We start from the raw sequence: 11,570 nt of genomic DNA, 5'->3' as shown, positions 1-11,570 counted from the left end.
GGCTGAGGCAGAATGGTGTGAACCCAGGAGGTGGAGCTTGCAGTGAGCTGAGATCGCGCCACTGTACTCCAGTCTGGGCGACAGAGCGAGACTCTGTCTCCAAAAAAAAAAAAAAAAAAAAAGATGATTAATATTTTCAGAACTGTCCACTTCAAACTGATTCTCACGAAGGCAGAAAGGGTGAAAGGTGGTATTCACACTCCCAATCAGAAGCCTGAGAGAACAGCAAGAACAGCCGGCATAGGGACCTTGTAGAAATAACACAACGAAAGACCCACACTGGGGATTCTAAAGCTGCTCCTTGGTGTTTCAGTGGCCTTGCCACAGACCAGCTTTTCCCCTTCCAGTCACACAGGGGCCACTGGAATCCCAATCCCTTGACAAAACACCAGATGCCTGAGATGTTTATTTGATGACTGGATGAACAGGAGGAAAAAAACTCCTTTTCCCTCCATCTTTGGAGTTCACATATTTAAACAAGAAGCCTGTCTTTTGTGCCTGTCACCATTGTGTTCTGTGAGGAGCTTTCAGTTCTTTACTCAGGGCAGAAATCCTTCTTAAGGCTTGGTTTTCTTGTTTGGGCCTCTTACATGAAACAGACACAGGCTGCTGACAGAAATGTTGAAGTGGTCATGAAGTCTGGAGCCCGGATGTCGTTCACCTGCCAAACAGTGTCAAGGGTGAAAGGCAAAGATCGAAGGCCAAAGTGCCCCTAATGTCCCCTGCAGCAGGTCTCAGTCAACCTTAATGGATCTATTAACAGAAAGTGGCAGGGCTGCGCAGGGGAAGGGGGACTAGCCTGGCTAAAAGCAAAATAAAACACATCAACAGACACACTCTTCTATTGTTAGGAGGAGGTGGGATCACAGGCTCAGAGGGCCACAGGCTCCCAGACTAGGCGGGGCCGGGAAGACTCACAGGATTGCTTTTCATGCTGCCACTGATGGATGCTCCAGGCAGATCCACTCTGCCAAGGCGTGCTTTGGGATTAGCTGGGCAGTCCTTTGTCTTTTCATGACGTTTCCAAAAGACACTGTGACTCTGATGGAGGTGACCTGCACTTCACGAACTCTGTGCAAACCATTAGCGTTTCAGGATCTCAAAAAAACCAAAAAACACCACCAGTACATGCCGATTCACAGGACAAATGGAAACAGACTGAAAACAAACAGAAACACAGAAGCATGGCTTTTCAGACCTGTCAATATGGTTAGTGTTGGAAACAGGCACTGACTTCTCTTCCACCAAGTGGAATAAAAATTTAGATGCCTTTTGACATCTTAGATATTTTAATGTATTTATACTCAGGCAAAAAGCCCTATAATTATTGCACTGCCTCAAAAATTATTTACGACAGTTCTATCTTAATGCTGTGTCCTGTTTTCCTAGCGGTCAATGGCTTGAGCAGCCCCCTTGAGCTCACTTTGCTGGCTCTGTTCTCTCATTTTGTTTTGCGCTTCCCTCTCCTCTCCAGTATGTCTCAGGCCTTTATTTTTGTTGGTCCTAACAGCTGGTCCCCTTCCCTTCCCATCTGTCTCTGTCATCTATTTTCAGGTTATGGCTCAGGCCCACCTTCCTCCTCCAGGAGAACATCTATGTATTCTCCAACAGCTGAGAAACATGCTCAGCGCCTAATTTCATCTTCCATGCTGAGCGTCTAATTTCATCTTCCATATCTGTAACGCGTAACATTAATAAAGACAGTCATAATTTTCTGGAAATAAGCCAAAGGTTCTAAGCTTAGCTCGAACTGCGAAACGGTGTAACACAAAGTCAGCATTTGCTGTTACTATTAAATATATAAGAGTTGGTTCATTTTATTTCTTTTCCTTGTCTACACACAAGTAGGTCCTTAAAATGATGACCTTATAAACAGTCATCTCCGAGTGGCAATGATTGTTGGTAAATGGCTTAACATCGTGGATTGGTCACTACTTGTGAAATACCTGGTTTCTGAGCTGCAGAGCGTGTGGATGCCCTCTCCACAACCCCACACAATTGTGATTCACTGTATGCACACCCAACACTACACATGCAAAGAGTGTGTGTCAGACTCAGACAACGTATTTCCCTGAATCTGGACTCAAGTTCAACTCAGCATTCTAATGAGTAAGAAGATTCAAAGATGACAAGGAAGCAAGCCCACACAGACTACAGGCCATGGGATGATGCACTTTCATTTTATTGATTTTTCAATACCTAAGTGTGGCAATGTGAGGCTGCCACATACAGCAAGTGACATGACACCACAAGGACCTTCCGAGAGAATTATTCTTTCTTTGGATGGAAGACATCACTTAAACAAAAAACTTTTAAAGATGCTCCCTTGCTTTTTATAATTCCTAACTGTAAAACAGAATTTTAGCACAGAACAAAAAAATTCTCCTTGGTTGGTCACATCATTAATTATTGAAAGGGAAACTTGGTATCAAAAGAAACAAAACATTGAAATAAATAACTAAGTAATTTACTGAAAGGTAGTTTTGCTGCATTGCACACGACCGACCGCACAGAATTCTAAAGCTGATTTTTTTCCTTAAAGGATGGAAAACTCATTTGCCATTTTTAGTTTCTTGCTAAGTGATACATGCTCCTCTTAAGGAAAACTACTCTGTATAGGCCTGAGTTTAAAATGTAAGTATCTGTTTATCCAGAGTTAATCTAGAGTACACAGGTGTGGAAAACTGGTGGTGAAAACAGGGACCTACCCAGCCTTCAAGGCAGCTGGGCAGGGGCTCCATGTCACTGGCCTCAGCCACCAGCAGTGCCTTCACTCTGCCCAGGTCAGAAAGCACTGCCTAAAGCCGGAGCTTAGGATGAACATGGGCAAAAAGCACTGGTACAATTCCATGTATTTCTCTTCTACCGTAATGTCCCCAGAGGGATTGTGAAATCTCTGAGAACATCCCCTGGAGGAGGTTTAAAAATGAGAAGCCTATGATACGGCTGTGGAACATAAGCACTTATTGCTGGCATGTTTCTACCAAGATTGAACACGATGCTTTTCTTTGATAAAGCTTTGGGCAAGTTCCTAGTCCAATTTCTTCTGTTACAAGTACACAGAGCCTTCTTGGTCAGCTCTTGATATGAATTCTTCTCTAGAATTAAGCTCCTCCCTGGCTTGTCTCTCACCCACCCTGTATCTCTTAGAGAAAGCACCTGGCTGTCTTCACCTACGCGAGACCTTCTCTGGAATGTGATTTGCTGCGACTGCAGACATCTCCACACAGCATAATGAACTCCCTTGAGTGGTCTCTTTTTAAACGATTTTGGGTGAGGGGCAGGTCTCTTGGTTTGTTTGAAAACTCATCTTGAAAATAATCTAGACAGAAAAATGTTAAGTGAAATTCTGGTGCATAAACAAATATTTTAAGATTGAAGTCTGGTTACTTCTCTTGTCCATCTTTTTGTGCCCACAAATGGAAACTACATTCCTGATTTAAGAGGATGCTGCTGTCTGTATCCTTTTTTGAACTGCATTGTTCTCAAAAGGACAAACAAATTTTTCTGCAAATATTTTAGTAAATATTCTAGGCTTTACAGGCCACACATAGTGTCTGTTGCATATTCTTCAACGTTTTTTCTTAGGTAACTCTTTAAAAATGGCAAATCCACTGCTGCCTCTCAGCTGGAGCAGCGAGGTTTTCTCAGCCTTTGTTTCAGGACCCTCAGGTATGTGACTAACTTTTATGTCCAGAGCTGGAAGGCGGGGGTCTCCTAACTCCCTGGGTGCCCATCTGCCAACTTCACCCATTTGTGGCCCTTTCTTCTGTCTCTGCTGCTGACCCCTAGTGGCTCCATCGCCAGCTCCCTGCAGCCTCCACCAATAATCCATGGCTCCTATATGAGGAGTCACAGGCAGGTGGCCAAGACCAATTTATTAGGTGGCCAGGACCAACTTATTAGGTAGCCAGAAGCTCACCCCCTTTCTTAACAACTTTGACCATGAAGCACAAATATGATGCAGGCAAATCCAGACAGGCAGAGCCTCTTCCGAGGCTCTGCGGCTGCACAAGGCACTGCTGGAGATGAACTGGCTCTCGCCTCTGCCCTGTGACAAGCCTCTGCCTGGGTCCCCAGGCTGCTAGTAACATGCTTTGAGATCTAGGTGGAGGGAGCCATGCCCCCACAGCTCTTGCCTCAAGGATTAGATGCATTTTACCTTCCAGAGAGGCAGGTTAAGCCACACCTGAGGCAGTATGAGCCACAACTGGGACAGAACTCCCTTAGTCTTCTCTTCTGACCCCTCAGCAGAACTGCCTCTAATGCTCAGTTCATGGCAATACAGGCCTTTTCTCTCATGTTTCTCCAAGCTCGTCCAGCCTCTGCCCAGTACCTAGTTCCAAAGCCACTTCCATATCCTCAGCTATCTGTTATAGCAACAACCCCACTAATCTGCTACCAAGTACATGAATTTAACTGTTCTTGGAGTTAGGGAACAGCATACAGACACTCGCACAAAACAAACGCCACCTAAAAAACTGTACGAGAATCCCCCAAACTTCTCAACTAAATAAATGGGTGAAAAAACGCAATGTCATATATGCCAATCCAATTGTCCCTTTTAGATTTTGGCTTAAATTGTCATTTTTTTTTCCTTCACATGTGAATTTATTTTCTGTATTGGATGCAGACTCTTTCCTTCTGGATTTACAGTGGCACTGACAACGACAGCCTCAGCCAAAGCAGTGAGGAAGAGCACTTGGCAGGCTGTGCGTGGGGTCTCCCAGCACGATTAAAAGCTGAGATGACTTTTAATTAAGGAGGGTGGGGCGGGGAACACCAATTGGAAGCTGGAAGAAACGGAGGCACAATTAAGCAGAAACACTGAGAAATACTGAAGAGCAAGGAGTGGGCATGTGCTCTAGTTCCAATAAAACCGAAACTGGTGAAACTAGGATTTTTCCAATTCTTTCAAAACCAAAGTGTTCTAATGCCACTGAAATATGGAATAAGGAGAGTAATTACCTGCGGTCAGGAAAAGATAATAGTAACAAGGATTTTTCCAAATAAAATGAACCAGTAAATTCTGAAGTGTGTGTTTTTGAAGAACCAGCATTGCCTCCCCTCACTCTGGTTCCTGGAGATTTTTCACACACTCACACAAAGCTCTAGTTGATAGTTCACTATCACTTTCATAAATGGTTATCTCCTGGTGCCTATATTTCTCTGTTTTAGATATACATGGTTTAAAAAATTTAAATTTGCAAAGAAAACATACACAGTAACAGACCTGAACAATAAATAAAAACTAAACATCACCCTCTTCAGGTTAGAGCTTTCAAGACAGAGAAAACAGAGGATTATCATTTCAGGCAGGAAGTTGTTTGGTTCTATAAAAGCATCACTATTCAGTCCCCTCTCCACTGACAGAATGTGGCTTTCCACCTCCCTCCGGTATCAAAGTGCATCTGTTTACATTTAACATTCCTTAAAGACACCCCAGAAATCTCATTTACTTTTGGCAGATACCCTGTGCAGCAAAAATCAAGTGAATTTCCCTTTTCCCCACTCCTCAATTTAAAGCTGTACTCAAAATGGCTAAATGCAATACTTCTAGACAGCAGGGCTTACAAACAATGGATTTTGTTTTTGTTTGGAGGAACAAAAAAGGGAAATAAAAAACAAAACCACAGGAAAATAAAGAGGAGAAACCCTGAGGCAAAAATGGCTTTTCCTTTCGAGTCTTTGAGTCTTCGTGGAGCTATGAGCCGGATCACAAGATCACAAGATCACAAGGTCCCCGCAGCGTTCTGGGCAGGAAGACCCTCCTCCATCCAGAGGGCGGTGGCCGAGCTGCTCCGGAGAGTGCGCCGGTGGATGCGCCGCAGCCGCAGCAGGTACAGCAGGATGGCCAGCAGCACCACCAGGAAGCAGCCAGAGAACAGGTAGTGGTTGTAGACAAAGGAGACGCCCCGCCAGTGGGTGTGACTGGCCCGGAAGGCCTCCTGCTGGATGTCTCTGTCCATGTGAACACCAAACAACAAACAGGCCAGTAAGCAAGGAAAGGGGTGGACACAGTGCANAGTCTTTGAGTCTTCGTGGAGCTATGAGCCGGATCACAAGATCACAAGATCACAAGGTCCCCGCAGCGTTCTGGGCAGGAAGACCCTCCTCCATCCAGAGGGCGGTGGCCGAGCTGCTCCGGAGAGTGCGCCGGTGGATGCGCCGCAGCCGCAGCAGGTACAGCAGGATGGCCAGCAGCACCACCAGGAAGCAGCCAGAGAACAGGTAGTGGTTGTAGACAAAGGAGACGCCCCGCCAGTGGGTGTGACTGGCCCGGAAGGCCTCCTGCTGGATGTCTCTGTCCATGTGAACACCAAACAACAAACAGGCCAGTAAGCAAGGAAAGGGGTGGACACAGTGCACAGGGGGATGGCGGGGCCCAGGCCCCAGAGCTGTACTTCAGGAACCGCAACCCTATCTCTGAAATGGAGAACAGAACAGCCCAATGCAGGGAACTTCTAAGTGTCAATGAGATAACACCTGAAAGTATACTCTGAAGTCTGTCATTATAATTTGGGTAACCAAAATCAGAGGAATTTAGAAGAGTAGAGAGGGATTTGCTGATACAAAGTAGTCAACGTGTAAACAAACTGCATGCTTGTGATCAGTAACACCCACGACTCAACTATTTTTACAGTTAACCCAGTTAAAAGGTTGCTGAGAAATGCTCAATTAAATGGAGGGGGTGGGGGGAAGGGCAAATATCTCATCTATCTGGTAACTCAGGTTCATACCACAGGTCAACTGACAGCAGATCTGCAAACGTGAATGGGGAAAAATGCACATCTTTGTTATACCCAAGCGCTGACTGAATGTAGCATTTCTTTGACCAGAAATGCAGACAACAAACGATCAGTAGCGTTGGCAGCACCTGCAACTTTGTTACTAATGAAAATCACAGATCTTTCACATCACATTATGTTATCACTAATGCCTCAAAATATCATTGACGCTCATTGACTACACAAATTACAGAAAGTGCTAATTCTGCTGCCAGATCCTGTTATTTAATATGTTAAGAAGAACACATATTATAGTATCACAAACTTGTTTTCTGTAATATTTTGATGAATATAATTTCAATATGATGGTTTCTTCTGTAATCCTATGTATTTATACATGCATTTAAAAACAGTATTTGGAGAAGAGGCCTTAGTCATAAAGGTTAAGAACCCCGGAACTGACCTTTTACCAGGGTTGGGGAACAGACAGTTGAGAATAACCAAACACAGGGCAGTGGGATAGGAGGGCTGTGTATTATGGGATGGTAGGGTGGGAAGGGAGGAAGCACTTGTGGGGAGGGGGCAAGACCAAAAGCAAGCATCACTGTCCCCACAATTCTGCCGTGGCTGGCTCTAACAGCAATGCCCCAAACAGGCACAGGCCACAGCTGCCATGAGGCACTGTAACTGCAGATTCCTGTTACCAAATTCACAGCCCTACCTTAATGGTAGAAAGCGGGTCCTGTAGAGGATGGCTCCAAGGGTCCACTGAACCTCCTTGTCATAAACTTGCAAGGCAGTCTTGAAGCTTTTATAGTTGACAGGAAACGAGAAGCCCCTATGAAACACCTCAAACATCCAGGCCGATTTGAAGCACTGATACCTACAAACGGCAAGCACAAAGGCAAGTCAGACTGACTCGCTCTGTGAAGACGGCAGGCACACAGACAATCCTTCCCTCTCCAGGCAGCCCTGGGGCACGGGCTTCCTCAGGCCGGCTCTCCCAAACCAACTGCGTGCGTTTCAAGGTTGATGTACTTGGTTCACATCCCTAGTTCCACAACATGGAGCAGTTCACCTGTCAAATAATTCGTGCATGAACCCGGTCTCTGTGTAATGTCATATATCCCTGAGACAGATTTCTTTTCCCTCTGGCATTTCACCATTCATTCCCTGAATGAATACTGAACAGGTTCCAACCTCTTTGTACCTCAGTTTATTATAAAATGAGATGGTAGAAAGGTTCTTTTTAGCTCTGATATTCTATGACTCTAAATATTTATTAGAGGTTTACTTTTGGCCAAGCACTGTGCTAAGCAAGCAATAAGATAGAATAATTAGTAAGATACAGTGTCTACACTTAAATGACTTACGATGAAAGGGGATTTTTTTTTTTTTTTTGAGACAGAGTCTCGCTCTGTCGCCCAGGCTGGAGTGCAGTGGCCGGATCTCAGCTCACTGCAAGCTCCGCCTCCCGGGTTTACGCCATTCTCCTGCCTCAGCCTCCCGAGTAGCTGGGACTACAGGTGCCTGCCACCTCGCCCGGCTAGTTTTTTGTATTTTTTTAGTAGAGACGGGGTTTCACTGTGTTAGCCAGGATGGTCTCGATCTCCTGACCTCGTGATCCACCCGTCTCGGCCTCCCAAAGTGCTGGGATTACAGGCTTGAGCCACCGCGCCCGGCCTGAAAGGGGATTTTTAAAAAGGAAGAGAAAAACAAAGCAGAACATGATAAATGCATTAACGAAGTAGGATGAATTCTTGAGACTCAGAGAAAGGGATGAAGTCTGATTGAGGGGACAGAGGAAGACTGGAAAGGGATAGCCTCTGACTGGACTCTGATGTCTGGGCAGGACTTGAACAAGCAAAGGTATGAACAGGGGAATTTCAGGGGGAAGAGATAGTAAAAGTGACCAAAACAAAAAAGATATGGAATATGTCTGGGCACAAGTATTTGTACTGTTTGAAAGGGGTCCAGGGTAGATGGGAAGAACAGTGAGTGAGGAGAAGCTGGACTGAGGCCAGGGTGTGGCCAGCCAGTGGGGCCAACAATGAATTATGGTTCTTAAGAGTGCCCTGGGCTTGACCTTCTAGTACTTACTTAAGCCTGTGGAGGTCAGCATGAGAGGCGTACAGTCCTCGGTCAAAGCGTTCCCGCAAAATGGACCACTTTGTTGCACAATAATCCTGAAAATAAATTCACCAAAATAAATCACTACTAAATTATTAAAATTCTCACTTTAAAAATGGTTTACCCAATTTATATTTGTAACAAGCATATCCTTCCCATTAGGAAACACACAAGCTTAACTTATACAATAAATGCAAGATATACACAAACACTCAGGGAATACTTACTGATTCGCAAACACAACGCTTTGCCTTAAAATTCCGTCCAGGTATTGTTAAAGAGGGCTTTGCTGTACACAACCAACCTCTCCAAAACTGTTTAGTTTCTCCCTCCATGATTGCATGGTACAGACATACATTTTTGGAAAAGTGAAGCAGTATTTTAGCTACTTCAAACTAAATCCTTTATCTGCTGAGGACACAGTACAAGCTACTGGGAAAATCATTACAAAAGGCTTTTGTCTTTAACAGAAGGGAAAGAGATCCCACTATTTCCTGAAGTTATTTGTTACATTAGTAACTTTTATTGAGCATTGTGTAAGTGCATCTTCTCAATGTAATACTTAACTCCTCGAGGTGGCTACTATCCTGACCTCTATTTAAAGGATGAAGACACTGCTGAGAGATGTGGGAGATGGGCCTGAGTGTGTGACAGGGAGCTCAAGAAAAAAGCACTTGGCCTAGAGAAAGGGCTCGGCATAGGCACTTCAGGAACATGAACATGGACACAGAGGAGAAGTCGTGGAGAGCGTGAGGGAAGCTAGCTGTTTGACATGATTACAGCATACAGTGCTCTGTGCTTCGAGACAGGTTTGAGGAACACTTGGGAGATAAAATATTACATTTGACTGATTACACTGGGGTGTACAGGGAGAGATGAATTGGTTAGAGGGAGAAGTCCATGACTCCTAGGCTGTAGGGAGGGGGACTGGATGGTTGGTGATGCCACTAACCAAGAGAGAACAACAGGAACAGAATGGAGAGAAAATGGTGGGTTTGTCTGGAGCTGTGGAATCTGCAGGCAACCGGGCAGGGGTCAGGATTGGAGCCTCCTCTTGAGAGGCAGTAGCAAACCCTGAGCATGGATGAGACCATCCAAGAACCTGAAGGTCAGGGGCCAAGTGTGGAAGTCTGGCATCACCTAAGTTTAAGGTGTGTCAGGAAGGCAGAGAGAACACAAGAACAGGAGTGTCCTGGCAGGTCAGGGAGGGGGAAGGCTAGTAGGAGAATTGTCAGATGGCAGCAAAGCACAAAAATGACATAAAACACTGTAATTTGGAGGTAACTGATGACCAGGGTAGCTAATGGAGTGGTGGGCAGAAGTCAGCTTACAGTACATTTTTTACTTCTGCTGTGACTATTCAACCTCCCTCCAAGCAAAGGGAACAGGATTCCAACATGCTGCAGTGCAGCCTTCCACACTCCATCCTTCCCTGCCAGTGTGAAGTGAGGACACAACCCGTCACCGTCCACGCTGGTCTCTCAAAAGCATGCGGAGCAGATGGCGTCTCTCAAGGGTACCTTTGCAGCTTTAGTAAATTTAGCAGCATTGTAGTCTCCCCCCATTCGTAACACATCCTCGGTGCAGTAGTAGAATTCGGAAAAGCCATAGAATTCACTGTTCTGGAAGTGAATTGGGGGCTGGTAGACCCCATTGAGGGAAGTCTGGGTCTCGTTTGTTTTATTCATGAAAGGCTGGATAGTCTCTCGACACAGGTCAAAGTCTCCAGTCCCTCGTAGGTATATGGTTTGTCCATTTTGCTGGATTTCATCTTTAATGTCTAGGGGTAGGCAGGGGTCCAGGTACGGCATATCAGGAGTCAGACCAGTCTGTTTACCCAGGAGCCTACGGCAAAACAAGAAACTTTATCGTGAGTCCTACAGAAAACTGTGTTTTCAAGAAGTAGCTGCAAACCAGTTTCTCAAAATACGCTCTGTGGGACATGAGACCCGCAGGATGGTGTCTGTGGAACAGAAAAGGGTTCTGAGATAATTAGTTAGGAAAATACGCACTTAAGACTTTCTTGGAGAGTCAGGATACAAACTTGTCTGCAGCAGACAGGCTACCAGAGTCCAGTTAGACAACCTATCCGATTACCTGATGATCCCGGCAATTGGGCCTGACGTTCCCAGTTGCTGGGCACAAGACAACTGTGCTGTTGCCAGCCCCATTTCCGCCACTAGTGCTGGTGATTTTACCTAATACAGATGGAAAGAACGTGACTGTGACAAGATCTGGTCCTGGGCAAAGCAGGTTAGATGCTTTAGAAAACTAAGGTCAAGTTACTAGAAAATTATCAAACCAGGTGTGGGCAGGATTTTTAAAACTGGGAAAAATTAGCAAACGTCTATAAGGATTTGGTATCAGATTGCTTTGCAAATCTCTTTAAGAACTCAGTGTTCTTTAAACAAAGACAAACTGGTATCTCAATGAGGGGTGCAGTGCATGCCGAAGAAAGGATGGAGTCTAAAAACAGACCTTGGTTCAGAGCAAAAGATTAGCAAATGAATATAGAAGTTAAGACAGAATGTTTAAGGCCTGGCTCTATTTTTAGATTCTGTTTCAACTTATTTTTTTTCTTGATCAACTATGGGTCCCAACTGCAGTAGACAGCAGTTTCCATTGCACGATGGGCTCTGAGAAGCCCTGTAGAAGCCCTGTAATAAACATTAGTTTTGTTAACTGAAAGGCACTAGGCTTATTACTTGCTAA

General features: G+C 45.0%; 1 protein-coding gene across 6 annotated transcripts in view; it reads right to left on the bottom strand.

The window, feature by feature from the left end:
* Window positions 1–418: 418 nt before the first annotated feature.
* The window catches only part of ENTPD4 (ectonucleoside triphosphate diphosphohydrolase 4), a 32,751-nt gene continuing 21,599 nt past the window's right edge, over window positions 419–11,570 (bottom strand). For 3 of the 6 annotated variants that reach the window (XM_017885693.1, XM_017885682.1, XM_017885688.1), the window contains 4 exons: window positions 10,379–10,703; window positions 8,829–8,914; window positions 7,450–7,611; window positions 6,033–6,304 (listed from right to left, as the gene is read on the bottom strand). In XM_017885693.1, the coding sequence (XP_017741182.1) occupies window positions 6,076–6,304; window positions 7,450–7,611; window positions 8,829–8,914; window positions 10,379–10,703 (802 nt within the window). In that variant the 3' untranslated portion in view covers window positions 6,033–6,075. Of the gene's footprint in view, window positions 662–854; window positions 1,159–6,032; window positions 6,305–7,449; window positions 7,612–8,828; window positions 8,915–10,378; window positions 10,704–11,570 lie in introns of those variants that run through there. The other 3 variants (XR_001887948.1, XR_001887955.1, XM_017885696.1) reach the window with 3 other exon arrangements.

The sequence above is a fragment of the Rhinopithecus bieti genome, unplaced genomic scaffold (genome assembly GCF_001698545.2).
Source record: "Rhinopithecus bieti isolate Rb0 unplaced genomic scaffold, ASM169854v2 scaffold_315, whole genome shotgun sequence".
Lineage (NCBI taxonomy): Eukaryota > Metazoa > Chordata > Mammalia > Primates > Cercopithecidae > Rhinopithecus > Rhinopithecus bieti.
This window is presented reverse-complemented; position numbering and strand designations above follow the sequence as displayed.